Below are 25,075 nucleotides of genomic sequence, written 5' to 3'. Positions count from 1 at the left end.
ATGGCGTGAACCTGGGAGGCGGAGCTTGCAGTGAGCCGAGATCACGCCACTGCACTCCAGCCTGGGCAACAGAGCAAGACTCCGTCTCGGAAAAAAAAAAAAAAAAAAAAATTCAAATAAGTGGTTAATCCTATCCATCTATTTATATGAACAAAGATTCTCAGTACCTATTTATAAAAATGAAAAACGGAAATAGAATTGGTATTTAACCCAGTTTAACTCTACCAGTAAGTAATACCTTTACCAGTAAGTAATATCAATCCACAGATAAATGAACTATTTCATCAAATGCCCAGTGGATTTCTGAAACAACTTTTCCAATAAATTTTAACAATGATTCGATAGTATACTAGTCATAATTCAACTAGATAAAATCTAACACTTAAAGTTTTACGCTCCTATAAAATTAAAAATAGAATTAAAATTTCAATTTTTTACATATTTTTGTTACAGAGAAGCCTGATAAGTAATCAAAGACTTTCAAGCACAAATGTGTTATAATAGGATATGATTCTATAGGGAAAGAAAATGGGAATACCAGTTTAAGGAGAAAAATTAAAGAGGTGAAGTTTCTCTCAATTAAATAAAAGTTTGTTCATATATTTTTAAATGGACAATGGAGGGTATCAAATCCCTTTGGTACTTGGGTCTTTACAACAGATACCTTTAAAATATGTTTGTACAAGTTGTAATTTAAAATGCCAATATTTACCATAGGGCATGCATTCTCTCCTTCTCAACTGTATAAACATGTCATGCAAATTTCAGATGTGAACTTATCAATGTGCAAGGAAGGCCCAGTATTTAAAAATTGTTTTTAAATTTTCATAGTGCTTTGAGTTGCGGTTTTATTAAACATTCTTTTATTGAATATACAGGCTTTAAAGTCAGATGCCAATGGCCCACAGACCTTGGAACTGAGCAGTATCAGCTCCTTGCTCAGAAAGCCGTTTCACTGGCAAGGTTTCACCATGCAGTATCTAGCCCTTGTTTTGCTCCCGACCCTAACAGTTTGGTTGGTTATATTATAATATAATCTCTGAAATAAGCAAACCTGCTGACTTTGTTCTAAAAGTCACCCTCCAAACTAAAGACATCAACCTGGTTAAGTGCCTAAGGACCGGCATTCCTTCCCCCAGGTCCTTCGTCCTGCCACCTCATTGCCAGTGCACTTATAACACCTGAACCATTCATCCACCCTTAGTGGACTCCTGACTAACCAATCAACAGGGAAGCATACGAAAAGATCCTGGATATTGAAACAGAAGCAGGCTAAGCCCACGGTGTATGCAGAGTGATTGTAAGTCTGTGTGATACAGAGAAAGAACTACAAACTGTGGGTCAGTGGCTGAAAGGATCAGGCTGGTAATGTTCAAATTTCAGCTCTGCCCTTATAGTTTGCCTCATCTTGGCCACTTTGCTTGAGTTGATTTCCAGGCCTGTAAACTGAGGGTAATTTAGGTTGTTATGAGTATTAAACCAGATAATACATAATCAAAAAGCACTTAACACAATGCCTGGAAATTTTAAGTATTCTGTATCAGCTGTTCCTCTGTGGTATTATTACACATTTACACACAAGTACTTCAGTGCTGATTAGACAAAAAGTAGATAAAGCAGCACCCAGTGCCTCACCAGGCACGGTACTGGTTATGCTTTCACTTACCAGTTCACTCTATGTGAACGAACACTCTGTCCTGTCCACATCTGCAGAGGAGAAATACGATGACAAGTGGCCTGGCCACTGATAATGCCACTACAGGAGGAGTGGCCATGGTCGACTGGGATACAGATACCTGTTTGGTTCACCACTTCCTTTTAAAACCCATCTATCCCATGAGAGGGAAATAGATGAGGGAAAAGAAGAGGAGGGAAAAAAAGAGAGAAAGCCTTGGACCTTGATATCAGGCACGGGAATAGAACAGTAGCCAATATTTTGAGTCATGAATCTTCCCCAATACTCAACACTTTTCCAACCTGTGGCCAAATTCCAATCCCGCACAAATCCATCCCTTAAATACAGCACCACATATGATCTGCATGGGACAGAAGGGAAGCCTGCCAAGCCACCAAGTTCAAAAACAAAAACAATTCAAACTTTGTTCCTCTCTGCAATTTCCCAGACGCTCTCCTTTCTGCATCTACTCGAAGATAACCACAGCCTTCAAAAACTCACTTGCTTAGAACACATCCCGTTTTAAGAGAAAAAAATTTAAACACCATTTCAAAAGACTATGTAAGAGTTTATTCTCTCCCTTCCCTCTGCGTCAGACCTGAATAGTGCCTAAAGGCCTCATGGGCAGCTCCCATGTCCATTGTCTAACTGCAAACCTCCTAGTTACCTAGCTGACCACAAGAGAGCTTTCCCTGCAGTTTTCCCATAGATCTTTCCTCCTGCACACTTGGCCTCAAGCTCCCTTGTCAAGGGCCAGCCTGGAGAAGGAGCAACCTCCTCTCTCCCTCCCTAATTTCCACACTCTCTCTGTCAATTGAGAAACAGAAGGCTCGACTTGCTTGGGTATCCCTTCAGTTTTTCTACGAGCTCCTTAACGGCAAACCCTCATCTTGGACACCATTATATCCTCAATGCTCAGCACAGGCCTGGCTCCCAGGGCCTCAGCACAGGACTTAGAAACAGGTACTCACCCACAGAAGGCACAGATACCTCTTCCAGCAGGGGGATATTATCCTACCTCATTTCACTCTTAGTGCTAGGTAAGCACTGTATTTGGAAAGAATACGCCTTGCAAACAACTCTTGAGTATTTTTCCAGCCATGCCTCCATGTGTTTAGTTTCACCACTGTGTTTAGTTTCCATTTATAAAACTGAGGCATGAGAGAATAATCTTGGGGCGGGGGGTACCCCGAATCTAATAAACAATATGTATTCAGAAAGTATCCCAAGAGAAGAAAAAATGCCAACACAATCACAATTTCTCATTGATCTCATCTTTATTTTAGGTAGCCAAAAAGTATTACTAGAGTATCAATTTTACTTTTCTGGGCCTTGAGTTACCATGAAGAGACTTGACCCAAATCACACACTACATGGCAGCAGAACCAGACATCAGAGCTCAGATCTCCTAAACTCCAGTCCTGAGGTCTTTCTCATCCCCAACAATCGACAAACACCTCATTTGATCTCTATCTGGTCAGGAATCTTTCCAAAATCAGTATTTACTCATAAACTTGCATCTGTTGACAACGACCATTACTTCATAAACCATTTTGATAAAATGTCTAAATTCATAATTGCATAATTTTTTAAAGTCGCTCTGAAAAATGCTAATATTCTCGATATTCACTGATTCTACTTTTGTTAATGCAGTTTATTTTGATGTAATTCTCCCTAATGACACTGCAAGAATGTTATTTAGATAAGCAAGGTACATAACCACTGCAGAGTACTATATACCAAATAGTTCTTTCCCATGGCGAGTACAGTAAGACTTTACTCACTAGATTATTTTAAATCCTTCAAATACAGATCTACATGTTTTCTTTGTCAAGCCTCAGAAGGCAATGCAATTTGTTCTGAAGGAGGTGATTAACATCAGTCTCCTAGGGCCTGCCACCTCCACTTGAAGTGGAAGGTCTTAAAATAAATTCTTGCTGACCTTGGTGGCATTCTCCCCCTAAGACCACTCAGGCATACCGACAAGCGATTCACAAAGGATTCTGCACCTTTCACGTTAGTCAGATATTCAGATGGAAAACACAAGAAATTACAAAAGCACATTTCTATCTAGGGGATTTGTAACCACAGAAAAGATAACATTCCACCCTCCTCTGCTCATGAAAAATACAAGTAATTCTCTAACCGATTAATTTCAGTCAAGTTACTAAGAAGCTAAGTATTTTTCCTTTTAATTTACTCTTTCAGAGGCTGTAAAAAGCAGTAAGTACACTGCACTTCTGGGCTGTGCCAATTTTACAATTGTTTTAACATCAAAATGAGAAACTGTACCAAATTCTTCAGCCATACTTGAAAATTATAACATGTGCTTTGGACCCAATAGGCAGGGACAAGAAAACAGGTTTTGAGCCCAAGAGCCAGGGGGAAATGAGCACTTTTGGATCTAAAATCGGCTGTAGCCACTGTTCATGGGACAACCTGAAATGTGTTGAGGCCTCAGTTCCATAAACCCTAAAATAATAGTGCTGTCATCTTCACCTCATAGGATCACACTGGGGAAGTATATAAATGATATGTAAAGGACCCAGCACCTAGGTGGCATGCAATTGTCACGTTTCCTTTTTCCTTATTTCTAGGAAACCAGGAGAAATGGTACCAAATTTATGAATCAAGACCACAAATGGAAGAAAAACTGAGGCGGGGGAAACCATACCCTTTGGGGTTTGTAGACATAAAGGAAAAATACAAGGCAAGGTTACTGCTCAAGGCTATTCTGTAGTCATAGGGCTCCAACAATAATAGCAGCTATTCTGGACTGGGCACTGTGTTTTACACAGGATGACCAAGGAAGTAGAATTCATCCCCTTTTCACAGATGAAGGACTAGAGAGGCTCTGTGACTCTCACAGCGAGGAAATAGCACAGCCACGTTGAGAACTCAAGTTTAATGAGGCTATTATCACCTTCAGAACCGACCAAGGGACACGGGGATTGAAAAAAAGTCATATTATTTGATCTCTGAAGTAAACCCATGAGAATGCCTCCGATTGACCCTATTAGCAGATGAGGAAGAGAGTTCACCAAAGTTAACAACTTCACCCTTCAGATGACAGTAAGTGGCAGTGTTGGCCCTTGAATGCAGTTCTTTCAACCCTAAACTTTTTTTCCCCACGCTGCCCATGATTTCCCAACTGTTCTGAGAAGCTGAGGCATTTAGGTCCTATGTGCTGGGTCCTAGCAGACCCCTGTATGAGTCCCAGTTTCCCACCTCTTTTTGTATCCGTACTCTTTACCATGCGGCCCTGCAGTCTCACATACCAAGGAGTGAGGACTATTTCCCCACCGTTGATTCTAGGCTGGCCTTGTAACTGGCTTTGGCCAGGAGAAGAGGTGGAAGTGACAAGGTACTCTTTCCAAGCATTAGCCCAGAAGTCTGGGTTCACTTCTGCTCTCTCTTTGGAATGAGAGATCACATGAAGAAGAGTCCAACTGTCCCAGCTGAGGATATCCTAGATGAGCCTACAGAAGGACAACATCAAAATTTCAAGAAACCTCAGCCAAGATCACCGAGGAGAGACACACACACATGAAGTATACCGAGCCCAACTTAGGTCCACAGAGGCACCCATAGAACATGCAGAATAGTAAATGGTGGTTGTTTTAGGTCACTAAGTTTTGAGGTGCTTTGTTACATAGCAATAGCTAACCAATATACCTTGTTTGCCTATCTGGATAGCCTTTTTAAAAGTATGTTGACATAAAACTTTGTTTAACCAAAAGATTTGTATACATTTCTACCTATATAAAATTTTGCTTAGCCAAAAGATTTTGATGCTTTAAAAAAAATAAATTTGATGCCAGGTGGGGTGTCCCATGCCTGTAATCCCAACACTTTGGGAGGCTGAGGCAGGAGGATGGCTTGAGGCCAGGAGTTTGAGACTAGTCTGGGCAACACAATGAGAAGCCATCTCTTCAAAAAAACTTTTGTAAAGTAGCCAGGAATAGTGCCACATGCTGCTTGGGAGTCCCAGCTACTCTGGAGGCTGAGGTGGAAGGATCACTTGAGCCTGAGATATCAAGGCTGCAGTGAACTATAATTGTACCACTTGCACTCCAGCCTGGGTGACAGAGTAAGACCTTGTCTAAAAAAAAATAAATAAAAAAGTAAATGAAACGTGCACACACAATAGGTGCATTTGGAGCACTGACGCAAATGATGAGATTTGAAACTAATTTATTTTCTGCCACCACCCAAAAAGATTTAATGCATTTATAATGATACATAAAATAGAGCAAAATAAATTAAAATGACGTGAGAAAAGGGACTAAGAATCAGGCCAGCAAGAAGACCCAGAAACAAGGATCGACTGCCCAGATGAACGCTCTGGCAGTTTGCTGCTTTGTGTCCAGGTTCTATCTACTCTTCAACTGGTAACAGAACCGATTTTTTTCTTGGAGCCCAATCCCAGGAGTGATTTGTACTATGAGGGAAGAGAATCTCTCTTTTCACTAGGCTTGGAGCAGGAGGGATTTAGCCTGTAACTCCTTAGAAACATCACATAGAGAGAAAAGATGCTTAGCAAGGAAGACTTGGAATCCCATGGCCCACCTTTGGCCTTCTCTGTTACATGTTACAAGAGCCAACAAATTCCCTGTTTGATGTAAGCCAGCTTTGACTGAGGTTTTCAGTTCAATATAAAAGTTCTAACTACTACAAAACACGCGTTTGAATCTGGCTTTCTAACAGCCAACGGAAAAAGGAAACTTGATGGGTTATTTTACTCACTGTGTCCACAAGAAGAATCTAACTGCACAGGAGAATCACATCTTTCCCTGAACCGAAAGAAATCTCTCCAGAAGGTCGCCATACAGATTTTATATGATATAATACAACATCACTTAATATCTTCCTAGCAGCCACACTACATTTGAAATGCTTTTCTTTAGAGCATAACTTCAATACAGGAGGATGGCACCAAAGTAAAGCATAAATCAGGAAAACACTACTCTGGGTATGTATGGGGAGGCAGACATGGCGCATGTACCCCATGTTCAGATGACCTGGTTGGGTTGGGAGTGGAGACGACTTTACCTCCCAAAGTCTCCATCGATTCTCTCAGCCAAGCTTTTATTCGTAAATGGGGGGCAATACGTTTGAGAATATCATACCCTCTCAGCACACTACTTAGCATATACTTAGTGCTCAATCTATGGTTATTACTTATGACTACCAATGCTAAGCCCCTGAAATAAGGCTTACCTATGTTGTCAATATTTAAGAAGCCACAGGCCTTAACAATCTAGTTGTTGAAAAGCCTTTGGTGTCACCTGTGAATGGTAGCTACATTCTCAAGCACAGAGAGAAAGAGTGAACTTCGCTTATGCTAAGTGCACAGCTTAGCAGATGAAGCCTATGGCAAATGTTCAAAGCATCTACAATCTTGCAGACAGCCCTCCAACACCCACTTCTTGTTAGCAAGCAACCTCATGCTGTATCAGGCACTCTCTCAGATGGGACCCAATGCTCCAGATATGTCTCCCATGCTCACCTATCAAAAATGACCCAATGATCCAAGTTCATTCTCTTATGCTGTGCTATCTGACAAACTAATCTGAACTAAGGTATAAGCTGATGACAATCCTCATACTCTTTAAGATATTGGAGAGATCCTTGAATCAAATGTCATTTTACAAGGGAGAATCTAAAGATGTCAACTTATCGAAGTGACAGCTAGTTAGAGATGTCATATTTAAGATAACTTAATGAGCCACCTCTCCTGGAGACTATATTTTGACAAAGACCTTTCTTCCTTGGCCAAAATGATGAGCTAGTGGAAATTTCAAATGCTTTAACAGACCAGTATGCCCATTTTGAGGTTTGTGAGACTTTTCAAAACTACTGCAATCAAAGCACCAAGCTTTTGGTCCATGCTTATGGGGCACCTAAGACAAATTATTCCACAGTGTTCATATGTTTCAATGAACATGAAGTAAAGGACTAAGTGCTGGAAAATAATCTTCCCAAAATACTTTGCAGATCATCTTGTCTCATGATCTTCCCGGAATGAGTCATCTCAAAATGCAGCTCCAATCTGCAAATTTAGAGACCTAAAATCATCTGTGTTCTGATTACTCCAAAATGTCTTTATTCTTTCACTATATTCTAAATGTTCCGGACTGATGCCACATTTACTAGAGGTCACCAAGTTGCAAGATAGATACGAAGCAGATAAGTTTCTATAATGTGCTTTGTTTCATAACTCATTTTCTCTTCTGATGCCGAAAAGCCTCTGCTTTATAAAAGAAATGCTCTCTGGCCAATTATAGTTTGGTATGTAAAAATTCATGTATTAATAGTAATCCTCAGATGCTTTCTTAACACTCCTCATGGTAGATGTGATAAATTCTATACAAAGGCAGGGTCTCTGAGTCACTGTTACTCTTCTTCCAGTAGCTCTTCAACTTTAATGAAGATCAAAATCATATGGGGTATTTCTTTACCAGTTTCTGACTCTGTAGGTCTGGTGGGGCGAGGAATTTGCATTTTTAACAAGTGCTTCAGGTGACTGTAATGCAGGTCTCCAGCATGCAGTGCCTTTCATGGCACTGAGCAGTGCTAGCTTTTAATGATGCTAATTTTAAGGTGATCATTTTGCTAATTTCAGGGGGCTTTTTTCTTTTCAAACATGTTGGCCCCGTTTATAAAATCTAAACATATATAACCATATATACATACTTCTGTGTCACTTATACAACCTCCCAGCACCACAACTAGCAAAGCCTTGGACCCAGAAAGGGGATGTGTTAGTCTGAATCATGTGAAATTGCCAATATTCAACCATTTTTCGCTTATGAAAGCACAGGGTTCCTATGCTTAAATCTGTAATCTGCATGAGGATGGGGGAACAGGCTGATGGACCCGTCTTATCCTGACCACTAATTACACATGAAGCCCTATCACCTCAGGGGCCCCTAATATCACAGCATTGGTTCTCTGATTTAGTCTTTGCGATAATTCTGCAAGGAGGCTGGGCGTAGCAGCTCACACCTGTAATCCCAGCCCTTTGGGAGGCTCAGGTGGGAGGATCACTTGAACCCAGGAGTTTTGAGACAAGCCAGGGCAACAAAGCAAGACCTCTGTCTCTTAAAAAAAAAAAAAAAAAAAAAAAAAATTGGCCGGGTGCAGTGGCTCACACCTGTAATCCCAGCACTTTGGGAGGCCAAGGCAGGTGGATCACGAGGTCAGGAGATCGAGACCATCCTGGCTAACACGGTGACACCCCATCTCTATTAAAAATACAAAAAATTAGCCAGGCGTGGTAGCGGGCACCTGTAGTCCCAGCCACTCAGGAGGCTGAGGCAGGAGAATGGCGTGAACCCGGGAGGCAGAGCTTGCAGTGAGCCGAGATCGCGCCACTGCACTCCAGCCTGGGTGACAGAGCGAGACTCCGTTTCAAAAACAAAAAATAAAAAAATTAATTAGCCAGGCATAGTGATGCACCTATGCTCCCAACTACCCAGGAGGCTGAGGTGGGAGGATAGCTTGAGCCCAGGAGGTCATGGCTGCAGTGAGCTACGATCATACCACTTGCACTCCAGCCTGGGTGACAAGAGTGAGACCCTGTCTAAAAATCATCATCATCATCATCATCATCATCATCATCCTGCAGGGTATTTTAAAATGAAATAACAACCCCAAGGCCTCATGGCTACTCAGAGGCAGAAGGAGAACTCAATGCCAGGAAGACCTGATCCAACCTGTATCAGGCTTGATACTACCTGTATCAGGAAGGCTACTACAGCCCTTCTTTCCACAGCTCAGGGACCCCCATGGCTGATGTCACAGCCTCAGACCCCCACTGTGTCCTGTCCCTCTCTGACAAAGCATGCTGCACTCCAAACATACCAAGGGTTCTCAACCAGCTGTCTCACAGGGGCCCCTGCCTACTGAGCAAGGTTAGAAAGAAGAGCAGAGGCTCTTTACAAAGCCATACATATGGGATGAAAATGATGACTGACAGAGAGACGAGGGAGAACCTCCCTCACACACACACACACACACAGAAGGAACACAATGCCAATGGGAGCCAATGACCTGAACTCACTGTGGAAATTTTACACCACATTTGGTGTTCAAGACTTCAGAAGTTGAGGAAGTAGAAAACACAGTTTATGAGGTTGTTGTCAAAGTAGCCTCTTTTTATTAAGTTTTATCACTTGAGAGTACGCTACACTGAATGAAAAAGGAATGAGAACATGCCTGCTGTAATGAAGATGAGCCTGATGTTATCATGATGCAGTCTGAGCTCTGTGTAGGTATAATTCATTTCATTCTATATCAGAAATAAAAGGCAGCAGAGATAATATATATTATTCCCTGTCATGGAATCTTCTTTCTGGTGAAAGCATGGTTCCTTTAATATACCAGTGACTAAATCAAATCCCCCTAGAGTACAGTCATGATTAATCTACTACATAGTAAATTTCATTTTTTAGTGATCAGTATTATCTCAAAATGCTACTTTATAGCAATAACTGATTTATACATTTTTATTATACACAATAAAACTACACTCTTACTTTTATATATTTAATTAACAAAAGGTAACACTTTTTCCTTTAAATTTAGCAACTGGGTCTCTATACGCCTATAAATTACTAATGGCACCAGGCACTAAACACACAGCCTGGTTCTATTGTTAAGGTTATTGGAGATACCTAAGTCAAACTTGATAGGAAGCAGGAAAAAAAAAAAAAGCCTTAAGTATAAGTTATTTGATTTTTTTTCTTCTCCAAGGGAGCTTCTTTAAATTGTTTCTTAATTCATTCAACAAATACTTATTGAGTGACTACTACATGCTAAAATTGTTAAGTAATTTGGTTTTACACATTATGAGTATTTTAAAAGGAATGCTTTAAACCACCTTATAATTGTATATCTAGATGGAACATCACACTGAGTCCACTTTAAGCCCATTTTAAGCATGTGCTTATTACATGATGTAAAGTACCTCAAGCTACTCAAACTGAAAAGAGAGAACAAATAGCATCCATCAAAAACAGGCTGGGCCAGGCACAGTGACTCACATCTGTAAACCTAGCACTTTGGGAGGCTGACCTGGGAAGGCTGCTTGAGCCCAGGAGTTTAAGACCAGCCTGGACAATGTACCAAGACACTGTCTCTATCAGTTTTTTTCTTTAATTAGCTATGCATGGTGGCTCGTGCCTATGGTCCCAGCTACTCAGGAGGCTGAGGTGGGAGGACTGCTTGAGCCCAGGAAGTCGAAGCTGCATTGAGCCATAATCAGTGATCATGCCACTGCACTCCAGCCTGGATGACAGAGCAAGACTCCTTGAGAAAAAAATAAAACAAAAAGAAAAACACAGACTATACAAAGGGTGTGGTCCAATTCCTTCTCACCCCCTGTCAAAGCCTACCCGTTACCTGCGAGCCCATTTTGATTCCATAGCTGGAAGCCAGGGAGAAGTAACAGCACCTCAGACTCCCAGAGCAACCCACACTGATATAAACTCTTCTCATTGTATGCAATAAATCTGCTTTCTGCATATTGAATAGAAAGAGAGATTAAAATGAATATTCACCCATCTGAAAAACTGATGCTTTATAAGCTTTTATGCTTTGCAGCCCATAAAAAGTAAATGCTTTGCTTCTGCTTTGGCTGGTGCATGTTGAAATAAATCATTCTGTTAAACAGTGGCCTTTTCTTCAGAGGGAGATGCTAAAACCTTATCAGTCTTGACAAGTCTCTGACTCCTCTCCTCCTCATTCATCTCTCCTGCATGTCCTGCAATCCTTGCTCTTTTAGCTTGCAAGGTCATTTCCAACCCCTGCTAGCCCCAATTTCAAAAGGAAGCCACACTGCGTTCTTCAATCAGATTCTCCACCCTGCCCTGACTTCTAACCCAAAGCCAAACACTTGTGTTTCATATAATGGTTTTGATGACTCATTAGTCTTCTGAGTTTTAAGCAGGAAAAATGGCTGAATCAGATTTCCAGGCAGATTTTCATGACTTCTTGAATTACATACCTAAACCCTCAATGCTGTAGAAGTCACTCCTTGCAGATGTAAGAAAAGTACAGACAAGCCATATCCTAAAGATGTTACACACCTACCCAGAGCCATCCACGCCACTGCTTTTTCTGGTCTACTACAAGAAGGCCCCAAAGGTTAACATGAACGCTTACTTAGTTGGCAAATATATACTACTACTTCCAGTTTCACCACTACATGCAGATTAGCAGCAACATATGACGCAGCGGAGAAAAAAATGAGTAAGACTGTAGCAGGTGAATCTAAAGTTGTCTCTGGATCAGTGCTGAATTTCAACAAACTACACTACAAGTAGCAGCGGAACTACAACTTCCACTAAAGAATTCAATTTTACAGTAAAGAGTTAGAGATACACAAGTAAGCGGATGAAAGTCCGCTCTCGTGCCTGTCTTTAGCTGTCCAGGAAGCCATCTGTGGATGGGGCTGGGCCTTGCTGGGCTCAGGCAGGTGGGTTTAGGGACGAAGCTACACCTAGTGATGAGCTGGGGATCGCAGCAGGAGCAAGCGGCAGCGGGGAAGCACTCTCCAGCTGTTTCTCAGAGAGGCCCGCTGCAAAGCGTTCAGGATCAATCTGTCAAAAGACATCATGATTATTTTTATTTACCTGGAGTGTTAAATGACAGAGAGGCAATGGTTGTCTTTGGGGGTTCAGAAAAAAATTAGGCTCAATTTTAGGATACACATTGTCAGTACTTTAAATAAATGTCCAAGAAAAATCTTTATTTTCTTTTTTTTTTTTTCCTTTTTTTTCTTTTTTTTGAGACGGAGCCTTGCTCTGTCACCCAGGCTGGAGTGCAGTGGCACAATCTCTGCCCACTGCAAGCTCCGCCTCCCGGGTTCACACCATTCTCCCGCCTCAGCCTCCCGAGTAACTGGACTACAGGCACCTGCCACCTCGCCCGGCTAATTTTGTTTTTGTATTTTTACTAGAGACGGGGTTTCACCATGTTAGTCAGGATGGTCTTGGTCTCCTGACCTCATGATCCACCAGCCTGGGCCTCCCAAAGTGCTGGGATTACAGGACTGAGCCACTGCGCCGGGCCGAAAAACCTTTATTTTCCATTTGGAAGTTGAGTTTATTACCAAAGGCAAAGTTTCACATTTCCACATTAGAATTCCAAATCTTACATCTACTAACTTCCCGTTCTCTCCTGAGAAAGTCCCTGTTTCTTTCCATTTTAGTAGATTTTGAAACTTTTAATAAATGAATAACTTTTCAAAGTGTGGTAACTATATCTTCATCTTTGCCCATTACCATCCACAAAGAGGCCATACAAATGTAAGTGCTCAATAAATATTTACCTGAATTAAATATTTCAAAAAGAATTATTAATAAGCACTATTAAATATTCTAATAAGCACACTGGGCTGCATGCTTATCATAACAAGCCAACAAATAGCTCCTATATGAAGTATCCACCCAGGGAAATTTCCAATGGCTAACCATTATAACAAAATTTAATTGTTACATTGTGGTAAGTAAAAACACAGGAAACTTTTTTATTCATTTGAGTTTTACAACTGGCTGGATTTAGTCTCTTCCCCAGTGTCTGGCCGGAGACAACACAATCGCATCACCATGTTGGTTATACTGGCTGTATTAATCAAGAGGCAGAGCAGCAAATGAATGGACGTGGTATTTTTACCCCCAGTTCTCTTTCAGCTCTCGTCAAGGGAGGTTGATAGGGCAGGCAGAAGATCTCAGTTCTTTTAGAACAAGGGTTCTCCAACTTCAGGTCGCATCAGAATCCCATGGGGGGCTTGTTCTAACACAGATTGATGGGCCTCATCTCCAGGGTTGCAGATTCAGGATCAGAGGGTTGCAAGTCTAACAACTTTCAATGTAATGCTGATGCAGATGGCTCAATGACAGCACTTTAAGAACTCCTCTTTCAGGGCGCAGTGGCTCACACCTGTAATCCCAGCACTTTGGGAGGCGGAGGCGGGCGGATCATCTGAAGTCAGGAGTTCAAGACCATCCTGGCCAACATGATGAAACCCCGTCTCTACTAAAAATACAAAAATTAGCCAGATGTGGCGGCAAGCGCCTGTAATCCCAGCTACTTGGGAGGGTGAGGCAGGAGAATCAATTGCTTGACCCAGTGAGGCAGAGGTTGCAGTGAGCCGAGATCACACCATTGCACTCTATCCTGGGGGGCAAGAGCAAAAGTTCGTCTCAAAAAAAAAACAAACAAACAAACAAACAAACAAAAAACTCCTCTTTCAGGACAACATTTCTTCAAGTGTGGCCGAATTTTCTTACAAACCCTGACCACCCAGGGATGCTGGGGGACCTCCGTCGTGGACATCAGAATCACCACAGCTGGGCCCCAGGAAGCAGCCTTTGAAAGGAGGACTCCAGATGCTCCTCGTGGACGGCAGGTTTTGAGAAGCACAGATTTAAACCTAGCTCACCATCAACACTGATGCAGTTTCCCAGGCCCTCCCCAGAGCCACCTAGCATCACTGAGGCAGGATGTTACTGTGATCTACCTGCACAACTGCCACTCTTCATGGCCCTCCTTCAACTTTCCATGTGTTTCTCCTTTATAGCTAAGAGGGCACAAGGGGAGTGACCCTCCCTTGCTAGGATCTCTGGAGCCTGTCACATCCCACACCTGAGTACACAACACTTCTCTTCTCATTCTGTTTTTGTCTTTTTCTCTCACATACTCCCAGCCCCTTAATTACACCCTGGCCTTGCCAGCCGCCTCACCAATGATGGGGGCACTACAGACTAGGAAGCTTGGTGACTAAATCTTTCCTCCTCCCCACCCAAGGCAGCTCAACTTATTTTTCTCTGCTGGGTTTTTCAGAGCTACAGTGTAAACTCAGGCTTTCTGATGACTAAACTGAAAACCACCGCAGTATTTTAGGAAGCAAAAAAGCAACATCCTCTCATAATGCAAGATTGACATTATTTTGTACCTCTTTAGAATGTTTAATTTGTGAGTTAGAAAAACATTAATAATTAAACCTTCCCTCACTTACAAAATAAGCCTATTAACATGCATGTTATATTCATAAAGATAGTAAGCACACTAAAAAGTGAGACTGTAGGAAAGTTGGTTTTCAAAGAGAAGAATCTCAGAATTAAAGTAAAATGCATGGTGGACATAACCCCTAAGAAAAATGTTTCACTGTTGAAAAGCATAAAACTCATTAAAATGCCTTATTCCCTAAATGAAAACTAAGCCTTGGGATATTCAGATAATACATGCTCATTCTAGAAAACTTAATGAAATCTAAAACAAAAATTGAAAGAAAACAATAGTTAATCTAACACATAGTTCCTCTACTATATACAGCCTCACAATTCCTAGAATATATTACAATCCTTAGAGAATTATGAAAAATTTAAATAAAGCTATTGACTTTTCTAGAATTGTTACAGAATTACTTAAATTCTGAAACCAACTTTTACCAAATCTAAAGGCTAGGCTATGCTTCATTTATAAAGAATTTATATAATCTGAAGACATAATTCAAATTGCTTGCTCATTAAAGAAAATTCATTTCGCATTACCCAAATTATATACACACTTATCCATATATCACTATATGTCAATAGATTATTTTCTTAAAATCTTTAAAAATAACCCTTTGAAAACATGAGCGACTAAAACCTATAATTTTCTAGATCGGAACAATTTATTATGCTCAAGCAATTCTTCTTTACATATACAGAACACTAAGAATGTTATAGTAATTTCTTAGCATATTTCTTTCATGCTCACTGATTTAAATTTGAAGTATTTTCTTCATTATCAATTTTCAATCTAGCGAAAGCACCTTGAAAATGTAAACTGCTATGATTATAGTTATCTGAAAAAGAAAAAAACTTAACTGCTAAACAAATATATTACCACTCTTTGCAAAGGGTACTTTAAAATTCTGTATTTTAAAAAAAATTCAGATTTACAGAAGACTTGCAAAAACAATACAAAGCGTACAAGTACTCCCTTCACCCAGCTTCCCCCTGATGTTAACATCTTACATATAGAGAGCAGAATTACCAAAGCTAAGAAATTAACATTGGTACCACACTACTAACTAAATTACAGGCTTTATTCAGATTTCAGCAGTTTTCCTACAAACATCCTTAAAATATTATTTTAAAAAATTAATTTATCCACAGGAGTCCCAAATTCACAAGGTTATGTTAACGTTTAATATAGTTCAAATACTACTGTAGCTGAAACAAAGAGCTAAGTCTGTATTTCTATTTCTGCAAACCAAAGCTTGCTTAGCAGAACTTAACACATCAAAACCATTATAAGGTAGAACTAAATACTTCATTGTATTATATAATATATGTTGCAACTTGGCTTTTAAGAAATTGGGTCAAAGAGGAATAACTTGCCAACTCGTTGGCTTCTCACCATGCAAAAGAGAATTTCCAACAAAAGTAAAATGATTTAACTTTCTTTCTCATATCTTACTTATATACCGTCTTACCAGTTATTTTTAGTGAACACTAAAGGCCTAGAAGATATAAAGTGAACCTCCATTATTTTGCCTAACAAATTAGAAACTGTAACGATAAAAAACAATTTTTTAGCCCTGGCATGGTGGCTCACGCCTGTAATCCCAGCACTTTGGGAGGCCAAGGCGGGTGGATCACAAGGTCAAGAGATTGAAACCATCCTGGCCAACATGGTGAAAACCCACCTCTACTAAAAATACAAAAACTAGCTGACGGTGATGGTTGTGCGCACCTGTAGTCCCAGCTACTCAGGAGGCTGAGGCAGGAGAATCGCTTGAACCCAGGAGGCGGAGGTTGCAGTGGGCCGAGATCATGCCACTGTACTCCAGCCTGGCTACAGAGCAAGACTCCATCTCAAAAAAAACAAAACAAAACAAAAACAAAAACATAATTTTGTAATGAAATACATAATTATAGTAAGCAACGTCATCACAGACCAAGATCCTAATACTTTTCCAGTAAGTTTAGCATTCTATTTCTGATGTCTGGTATCCAAATCACATGTAGTCCACCTCCAGAAGTGGTTAATTAACAGTCTTAACAATTCCAAACTCATTCCAAAAGAGGACAGGAGAGCACTGCAGAAGGCAAACGGCAGAGTGCCTTGTGTACATGATATCTGAGTTATACAAAAACCCTTGACTGATTATGTATTTATAAACCCTCACGATTAGTCCATTGGTCTAAAAAGAATCCAGTGTGGAAAAGGCAAGCCAAGTCTAACTTTTAACAATCACTTCTCTCCCTCCATTTTATTATATATCAGTCTATTCACACACAATTTGAACATGTGCCAATGATCAGGATTCCCATTAGTGATTTATTCAACAAATAGTAATGCCTGTGACATCTAAGAATCTATGAGAAATGTCTTATGAGAAAGCCAGAAGAAAATGAAAATTGGCTTTGCCCTCAAGGAGCTTACAATCTAGCTCTTCTATCTCTAAAATTTGTTCCCATGTCAAGTGAAAAGCAGCCAATTACTACAGTTTCTGGAAGAAACATATAAAAGAAATGTGTCAATGCCACTCCTAGCATTCAGAATTAACTTTCTCAACATACAAAAACAAAAAACAAAACCCTGAGTCACACCTGTACTACCTAAATGCAATATGGAGAGAAAAAAAATAATGAAGTGAATGAAACATAGCTGATCCTTGCACATATGAAATTTGCCAACTTCACTTTTCACTTTTTTTTTTTTTTGAGATGGATTCTCACTCTGTCACCCAGGCTGGGGTGCAGTGGTGCCATCATAGCTCACTGCAACCTCGAACTTCTGGACTCAAGCGATTCTCCTGCCTCTGCCTCTAGAGCAGCTGGGACCACAGGCACACGCCACCACACCCAGCTAATCCAATTTCACATTTTTTAAAGTTCAACGTTTCTGAGGCATGGCTTGGATGCTGCCCTTTACCCACGAACATGCCAGGATAACTCTGGCTTTCTAGATAAGAAAACACATTTCACTTTATGGTATGATAACTCAAACAAATAGATATATTTCTTCCAAATGAAAAATCAGGCTAAATTTTAGTAGAAGTCTATTTTGGCTTGACTGATCATTTACATCAGCCTTAACAAGGACATGGGTCAGTACAACTGAGGCTGAAATCCTTTTTGGTGATGAGGAAACCATGGTTTAAATAAGCAATATAAATATTTGTTTCCACCCCCTTGCACGCAATTTAAAAATCCATCCAAATGATATTTGACACAGCTTAACTTTAAACAAATCCCAAGCAGGGAGTTATGGATTTTAATAAAGAGAAAACCATCACTAGGGCTCTCATACTTCGCTTCTAATATTAATGAGTTACCAGGCTCTCAAATTGGCGAGTGCTACTCTATTATTCACTAATAAGAACGCAGACCAAATTCTGCATCCGTTTTATAATCGGACGACAGTGCATCACTGTGTTCAATCCTCTGGAGCACGTGCAATTACCAGGCAGTTAGGGAAACACAAAACTTGGAGAAAGGATATTTCTGTATTGAAGGTGATGGTTTGGGTTTCAAAACCTACAAGTTCCACTCCTTCTCTGAGGCCAACTGTGATCAAGGGTCCTGCAGATCAGCAACACACAAGACACAACTAATGTGCCTGTGAGTCCAGAGCTCCAGCAGCCAATGGTCCTGGACTCCAAGAAAATAAAAAGGTTTCCACGCACCAGAGGACCAAAGGTTTTTACTGCTTAAAATATGCTCTTTACTGTTCATGAAAGTCCCCTTCATCTAATTCTTAAAAAGCCCAACTTACTCATTCAACTCACTTGTTCCCAAACGCTGAGACCTATTTTGCAAAAACCAAGTTTAAGACAAAGGAGCAGGTTTTTTTAATTAAAAGAAAAAGGAAGCCCACCGCCCCCACTGCATGTGGACCTTAATGAAACTAATCTAATAAACACTAGAAAGGTGTGCAAATGGGCCAGCATTTGCCGTCCCTCCACCTGTGTCATCCAGGTAATAAAGGTGATCCTGGAGGTTGTAAACCCCTGTGACAGCGTGCCGGGTTCGGCCCCACGCCGGACCCCCGACTCCGATCCACAGATCCTCTCCATGAGGGGCTCCCCTGGGCTTAGAACGCCCCCGCGTGCGCGTGCAGGCACACACGCGCGCACACTCACACGCTTGCTCGCACACCGCCAGTGCCTCTCCTTCCCACCTGGGACCCCCGAGCAGCCGGGCTGGGTGAACAAGTTGCCGCTGGCCGCGCGCTCCGCTAGGGGGCCGAGGGTGGGGAGGGGGAGCCCAGCGGGGCGCAGGGCCGTGGCTACCAGGGCCTGGGGACCTGCCCGCTCCCTCCGCGGCCGCCGAGCCCTCCCGCTGGGACCGGCAAGGAACTCCCCCGGCTTCTCCGCAGACGCTGCGCGACCGCGGGGACCTACCAGGGTCGCCAACCGCGCCGGGCAGGGGGCGACAGGGAGGGCAGGACACCGGGAGATCGCCGCCGCCCAAGCGGCCGCCAGGTCCCGGCTTTCGCTGCGGGCGCAGCCGAACACCGGCGGCCTGGGCCCGGCCGCTGCTCGGGGTCGGCGGAGACCGCGCAGCGCCTACGCCAGGCGGCCCGGTGGCTGCAACTGGGAACTTCAAGCAAAGTTTTCTGCTGTTCCTTTTGCAGCCGGCCAGGGACTCATAGTGGCAGCCGCTCAATCTTGAGCACTAGCCCAGGCCGCGGGAGGACGGAAGCCGAGCTGGGAGTCCCGGCTGGGGAGCTCGCCCTCGGGGTTCGTCCGCTCCGCCCGCCCGAGGACTGGGCGCCTGCCAGCCCCACGGCCCCTCGCCCAGCGCCCGGCTCACAGGCAGAAGCCGTGTCCGGCCCGCCGCGCCTCCCGCCCGGCCCCGACGCCAGCCTTAGCGCTCTACCACCAGGGAGCTGCCGGCGTCCCGGGCGTCCCGCGCCGGCCCGCGCGTCTCGGGAACGGCAGAGGCGGTCCCGCTTACCTGAGAAGGTCTCGCCCGCCGCAGTTAGCAAAAGTCCGGCCAAAGTCGCCAGGCAAGTCCCAAGTCTCCTCATGGTGGTGAGTGCGCGCCGGGCCGCTCCCCGGCGGCGGTGGGTGGGCGCACGAGGGCGGTGGGGGCCGGGAGCTTTGGTTCCGAGGCAGCGAGGAGGGAAGGGTAAACAGCAGAGCACTGAGCCAAGCCCCCAAGGTGCCAACAGTTGCAGAAGTCCGAACTCCAGCGGCTCCAGGGGCGCGGGCACAGGGTCCTGGGTCCTCCTCCCCTGTCCCTGGCCCCACTCGGCGTCTGGCGCCGCTGTCAGAGGGAGCTGAGGGCGAGCCCGCGGAGCCAAAATCTTCCCTCGGTTCCGGTGGCTGAGCTCGCCGCCTCTCGCCTTCCCCTGCCCGGGACCCGGGACCCGAGCTGCCGGCCGTGGCCGTGGCGGTGGCCGTGGCCGTGGCAGCGCGCGTCCCGCCCGCTGCCTCTCCACAGGCAGCCCAGAGCCCAGCCCCGGGCGGCGGCGCGCCGATGACCGAGCCCGCGCCGGCTGCGCGCGGGGCTCTTGCTCCCCGACTGACTGGCGGTGCCCCGCAGGCCGGCTGAAGTGAGCGCTCACGTCACGGCCGCCCGGCACCGCCGCGGCCCGCTAGAGGGCGTGAGCGCCCGCGCCCCGCCGGCCCGCGCCCGAGCGCCTCCGGGAGCTCTGCTGGGGGCGGCCCCGCGGCCACCGCCACTGCCGCCGCCGAAGCGGGCGTCAGCCGCGCGGGGAGGAGCGGCCACCAGGCTCCCCCCGCCCACCTCCTCGCCCCGGCCGCGTCTTCTATTTTGGTGGCTGGCTCTGGGGAGGGTGACTGTGGAAGGGGCTGTGCCGCCGCCAGAAGTTTGTCCCGGGTCACGAGCCGCGAGTAGTTTGTGAGCGCGGCCGGGCGGGACCAGCGGCCTGCGACCCAGCGGGCCGAGCCAGGCGGCTTCGAGCCCGGCGCCGGACGGCGATGTCACCGCACAGGGCCAGCTGCACCCGGAGTCGCCGGGCCTGCGCTCCTCGGCGGCTGCGGGAAACGCGAGCCAGGCGATCGCGGAGGCTCCAGAGGGCTGCGAGGTCCTCTGCGCCGCGGGCGGAGCGAAGTTGGCGGGCGCCGGGAGATGGCGCGGGAGCCGGGAGCGCAGAGCCCCGCGATCGCCAGCCCGCTCCCGGCCGGGCCCGCGGGGTACACGCCGCTGGCCCCGAGCAGTGGCGCCCGGGAAGCCGTTTCTGCTGTTCTGCCTCCTAATCATGCCTCGGCGTCCCGTGTGGGCCCGGAGCGAGCCGCAGGCAGTACACGGAAGGCGGTGGTCTCACCAAAACCAGGGTTTGGACATAACCCGTGGTTTCTGTATCTGGTGCAAAGTGCTGGGAAACGGGAGAAAGAAAAGTGGGGAGTGAATCAAGGAATGTCTTGAAATATTTTAGTTTTACTATTTTGGGTCTGAGTGAATAAAAAATCCTTACAATGCTTCAGCAAAGAGTAAATTTTTTATTTTAATTGTAAAATTTTTTGTAAGTGATCCTTCTATCTTCCAGGGAATAAGCACATTGAGCCAGCACCAACCAGACAGCTGTAAGCTCCTGGCCTAGCTAACTGAACGCAATAGAAGGGTTGGGAAGAGGTTAAATTAGGAACCAAAGTAACTGAGTGACAGGGTTCTAGCAATGATTCTGGCTAGAAGGCAAACCGGTGATGCAGAGGCACCCGGGAGTTCTCCTGCATTTTTCCCACAAGAGGGGTCCTCTGCTCAGCGCTCACTGCTTTCTAGTGCTTATAAAGACGCAAAAAATAAATGGATTCTACTCTCAAATTGACCCTGTCTCCAATGTACACCAGAACCAAGAAAGATAGAGCTGTCATCCTCCTAAGGCAAATTTGGGGACTAGAAGACTTTTGCCTTTAGTGTAGCAACCAACACTCCTCTTATTTCAGGAAGTCCACTTAGTAGATACTTTCCAGACCTGTTCTTTAGAAGTCTCTATATTAATCATTTACTTGTTAATATGACCTTACATCATCCTGCCACTTCTCCCAACTATGTGCTTATGGAACCTTATCTTTAATTGTGAAATGAACATTGAAATCTCAGGAAGGAAGCAGTGTCTTCAAGATCAGCAAGTGCGGAGAGTCAAATCTGCAACCTAGGCTTTCAATTTTGATGTACTTGTGTTCTATACTGGAGTTCAAATTTGCTTTTTTTAAAAAAAAAATAGTAATAGGCTTTTCAATGGAGTTTTTCTGCTAGTGGGAGGACAGAGGTGCAAGCTAGGGGGATAAAAGTTGATCTTGATAAGTAACTTCTTTAAATTAGGTGAAGTTAATATTAGGGTGGGATTTCATTTGCGAAGTATTTTAATTCTTTCAGCAAATATCTGCTGAGGCAATACCATATGTCAGGCACTGTGCTAAGTACTGGAAGTTGTCTTAGGCTGGGTTCCCTCAGAAACAGACCTGGAGGTTAGGATTTAACTATAAGTGGTTTCGAATTGGGGAAGTGATCCCAGAAATCACTATAAGGAAGGTGAGACAGCAAGACAGAGGGAAAAAAAGCAGACATTGATATGGGATGTGTCAATAAGCAGGTTACGACTGTGGGCAAGGGAAACTCAATCCCCTGGTGGGGGGACGAGGAGGAGCAGGATGGAAGAGGAAGGGACCACACTTCGGACCTGCCACTGAGGCAGTAGACAGAAAGCCCTGCCAGTACTCCAACTGCTGCTGCCACAGGACTCCCCTTGGTAACCTCTACAAACCCTGTCCCTTCCGATTGTTACTTAAAGCTTAGGGGCAGGGTCTGTAAATTTCAATTACCCCTGTTCTCTATCTTTACAATGTTAAGTTGACTACCCTTTGCAGCCTTCCATCCACATTTCAAAGGGTGGTGGGATTTTTGCCAGCAGCTTCTGCCCTCTCAATTCATGACAACTACTGTTAGTTTACTCCCTCTTATAGGTAACCGGTCAGAGCAGCCTTTGAGCCCTAAATGGAAGTCCACTGCTGAAATGAATGGATTGGACTTCCTCTAAGGAAGGGATGCTGTAGGAATCCTCCCAGTGGGACATTTGCTTTGACTTGTTTTTTCAGCAGTAGAGATTTAGTTTTAACCACATTTCACTCCTGACTCACTGGGGACAATAGAGACATTTGCAGAATGGCTGCTCAGAGTTAGGGGTGCTGTCAGGCCAGCCCCTGACATTGGTAGGGTTGGGCAAGAGTACAAATGCATAGCCACTTACCATATGCCTAATATTTCAAAGTTATTGATCAAGCTAGGAAACTACTATATATATTCCTACCTTGATACATATAACAACCAAATTGAAAGATAACACCTACGGATTTTATATGACAAAAAGCAAAATATCAGCAACTGAATTATGCATATCTACTAGACATTAGACATGTCTAGATTTTCTTTGATAGGCTATATAGATAAGTGACAAAATAAAGATATATGATTCATATATATTTATTCTATAAAATTGATATTTCTCTTTAGTAAAATCACTGTGTTGTTGTAATCAAGATTTTCACTGAATTTGTGTTCCATTGACAGCAGTGATTGACAGCTTTGCTGTTCTGTATGGTAGCACCTAACAGCATTTCAGGTGTTCTGTTCCTCAGTGGCACTAGCTACATTTCAAATGCTCAGTAGCTTCACATGGCTAGAGCTACTGTATTGTACAACATGGAGAGAGAACAAGTCCATCATCATAGAAAGCGCTATTGAACAACATTAATCTAAAAGATTCATCTATTCAGGCCCCGTGAGGTGGCTCACACCTGTAATCCCAGCGACTCAAGAGGCAGAGGCCAGAGGATTACTTGAGGCCAGGATTTCTAGACCAGCTTGGACAACATGGCAAGATCCTGTCGCTACAAAACAATTTTTTAAATAGTCAAACATGGTAGTTTATCCCTGTAGTCCCACCAACTCAGGAGGCTGAGGCTGGAGGATCATTTGAGCCTAGGAGTTTCAGGTTGCAATGAGCTGTGCACTCTACACTCCATCTGGGTGAAGAATGAAATCCCAATTCTAAAAAAATAAATGATTAATGTAGTCAAATCATACAAAATGTATGTACTTATACCACAAATGTAAATTACTTTTTTTATTTCAGAAAATTAGAATTACTTTTCTATAGTTGTTAAAAGTTTTCTTTCAAATGATTTAAAGTTATCTATTAGAATTAAAATGCAGCCGGATGCGGTGGCTCAAGCCTGTAATCCCAGCACTTTGGGAGGCCGAGATGGGCGGATCACGAGGTCAGGAGATCAAGACCATCCTGGCTAACCCCGTGAAACCCCGTCTCTACTAAAAAATACAAAAAACTAGCCGGGCGAGGTGGCGGGCACCTGTAGTCCCAACTACTCGGGAGGCTGAGACAGGAGAATGGCGTAAACCCGGGAGGCGGAGCTTGCAGTGAGCTGAGATCCGGCCACTGCACTCCAGCCTGGGCGACAGAGCGAGACTCCATCTCGAAAAAAAAAAAAAAAAAGAATTAAAATGCAAAATACAAATTATGACAATGAATATAAACACTGAAATAAAAGTTGTTTTTTAAAGTATAAACATTTTATTTAATATTTGGAAATGTAATTATACCTTATTAATGTGTAAATAAAACATAAACTTCTTAGCAATTCCAGCATTCATTGTCCACCTGGTTGTTAACATAAATAATCAGTATTATGTTTCATGTGTTATAACTTCACATCTACCATTTTAACAGTAACATAATTATTTAATTTTGCAAAATATTGGCCAATCACCATGTTCAACTGCATGCAAATACTATACTGCTGTATGACTTCTTCCAGAACCATGAATTGGAACAAAAAGAGAAGCAAGAAAATGGATGTTTGGAATTGCTAGGAAATCCTCATTATTTAAGACCATATGATCTGCTTGTTATCTAAAAGGAAGGTTTTGACAGTTTAATTCATTGGACTTTTCTTTTAATCAAGCGCCTCCACTATACATCATCCACACGTTTAGGAGCGTCCGTCTTCCACGTCAGCAGCAGCACACCCTGCAAATCTTCAGCTTGTGGGACTCAGTCACCTTTGTTTCAAGGACAAGGGGCTATAGGGGAAAAGTGTTTCTCTGGGGCCTTAACAGTGTTGGTTTTGAAAGCAAAGGTTTAGGGTTATGTTTTATGCAGTCTTAACACTGAGCACCAGACCCCTACTGACAGAAGTGGCTGCATGTTCCTTAATAAATGTATTTTTATAGGTCTGTGATGCCCCGTGCAGGAGCCCATCCTGCCAGTTGGTGGGCAGAATTGCTGGCTGTACTTGTGCGGTGCTGGTGCCTGGCAACAGTAACTCTGCTCTTGAGATTTGTCCAAACCCCATTAAAGTCAAAATGTAAATATAAAAATGAAAACTGATCTGACCATAACCTATCCCTA

The 25,075-nt window shown here is 43.7% G+C and overlaps 1 protein-coding gene across 10 annotated transcripts in view; it reads right to left on the bottom strand.

Annotated features, from left to right (window-relative positions):
* Positions 1-20,214, bottom strand: part of PTPRM (protein tyrosine phosphatase receptor type M) — an 847,035-nt gene extending 826,821 nt beyond the window's left edge. For all 10 annotated transcript variants that reach the window (XM_065534197.2, XM_065534199.2, XM_065534198.2 and 7 more), the window contains exon 1: positions 19,639-20,214. In XM_065534197.2, the coding sequence (XP_065390269.1) occupies positions 19,639-19,711 (73 nt within the window). In that variant the 5' untranslated portion in view covers positions 19,712-20,214. The remainder of the gene's footprint in view (positions 1-19,638) is intronic.
* Positions 20,215-25,075: the final 4,861 nt, after the last annotated feature.

This window comes from Macaca fascicularis, chromosome 18 (genome assembly GCF_037993035.2).
Source record: "Macaca fascicularis isolate 582-1 chromosome 18, T2T-MFA8v1.1".
In the NCBI taxonomy this organism is placed as follows: Eukaryota; Metazoa; Chordata; class Mammalia; order Primates; family Cercopithecidae; genus Macaca; species Macaca fascicularis.
This window is presented reverse-complemented; position numbering and strand designations above follow the sequence as displayed.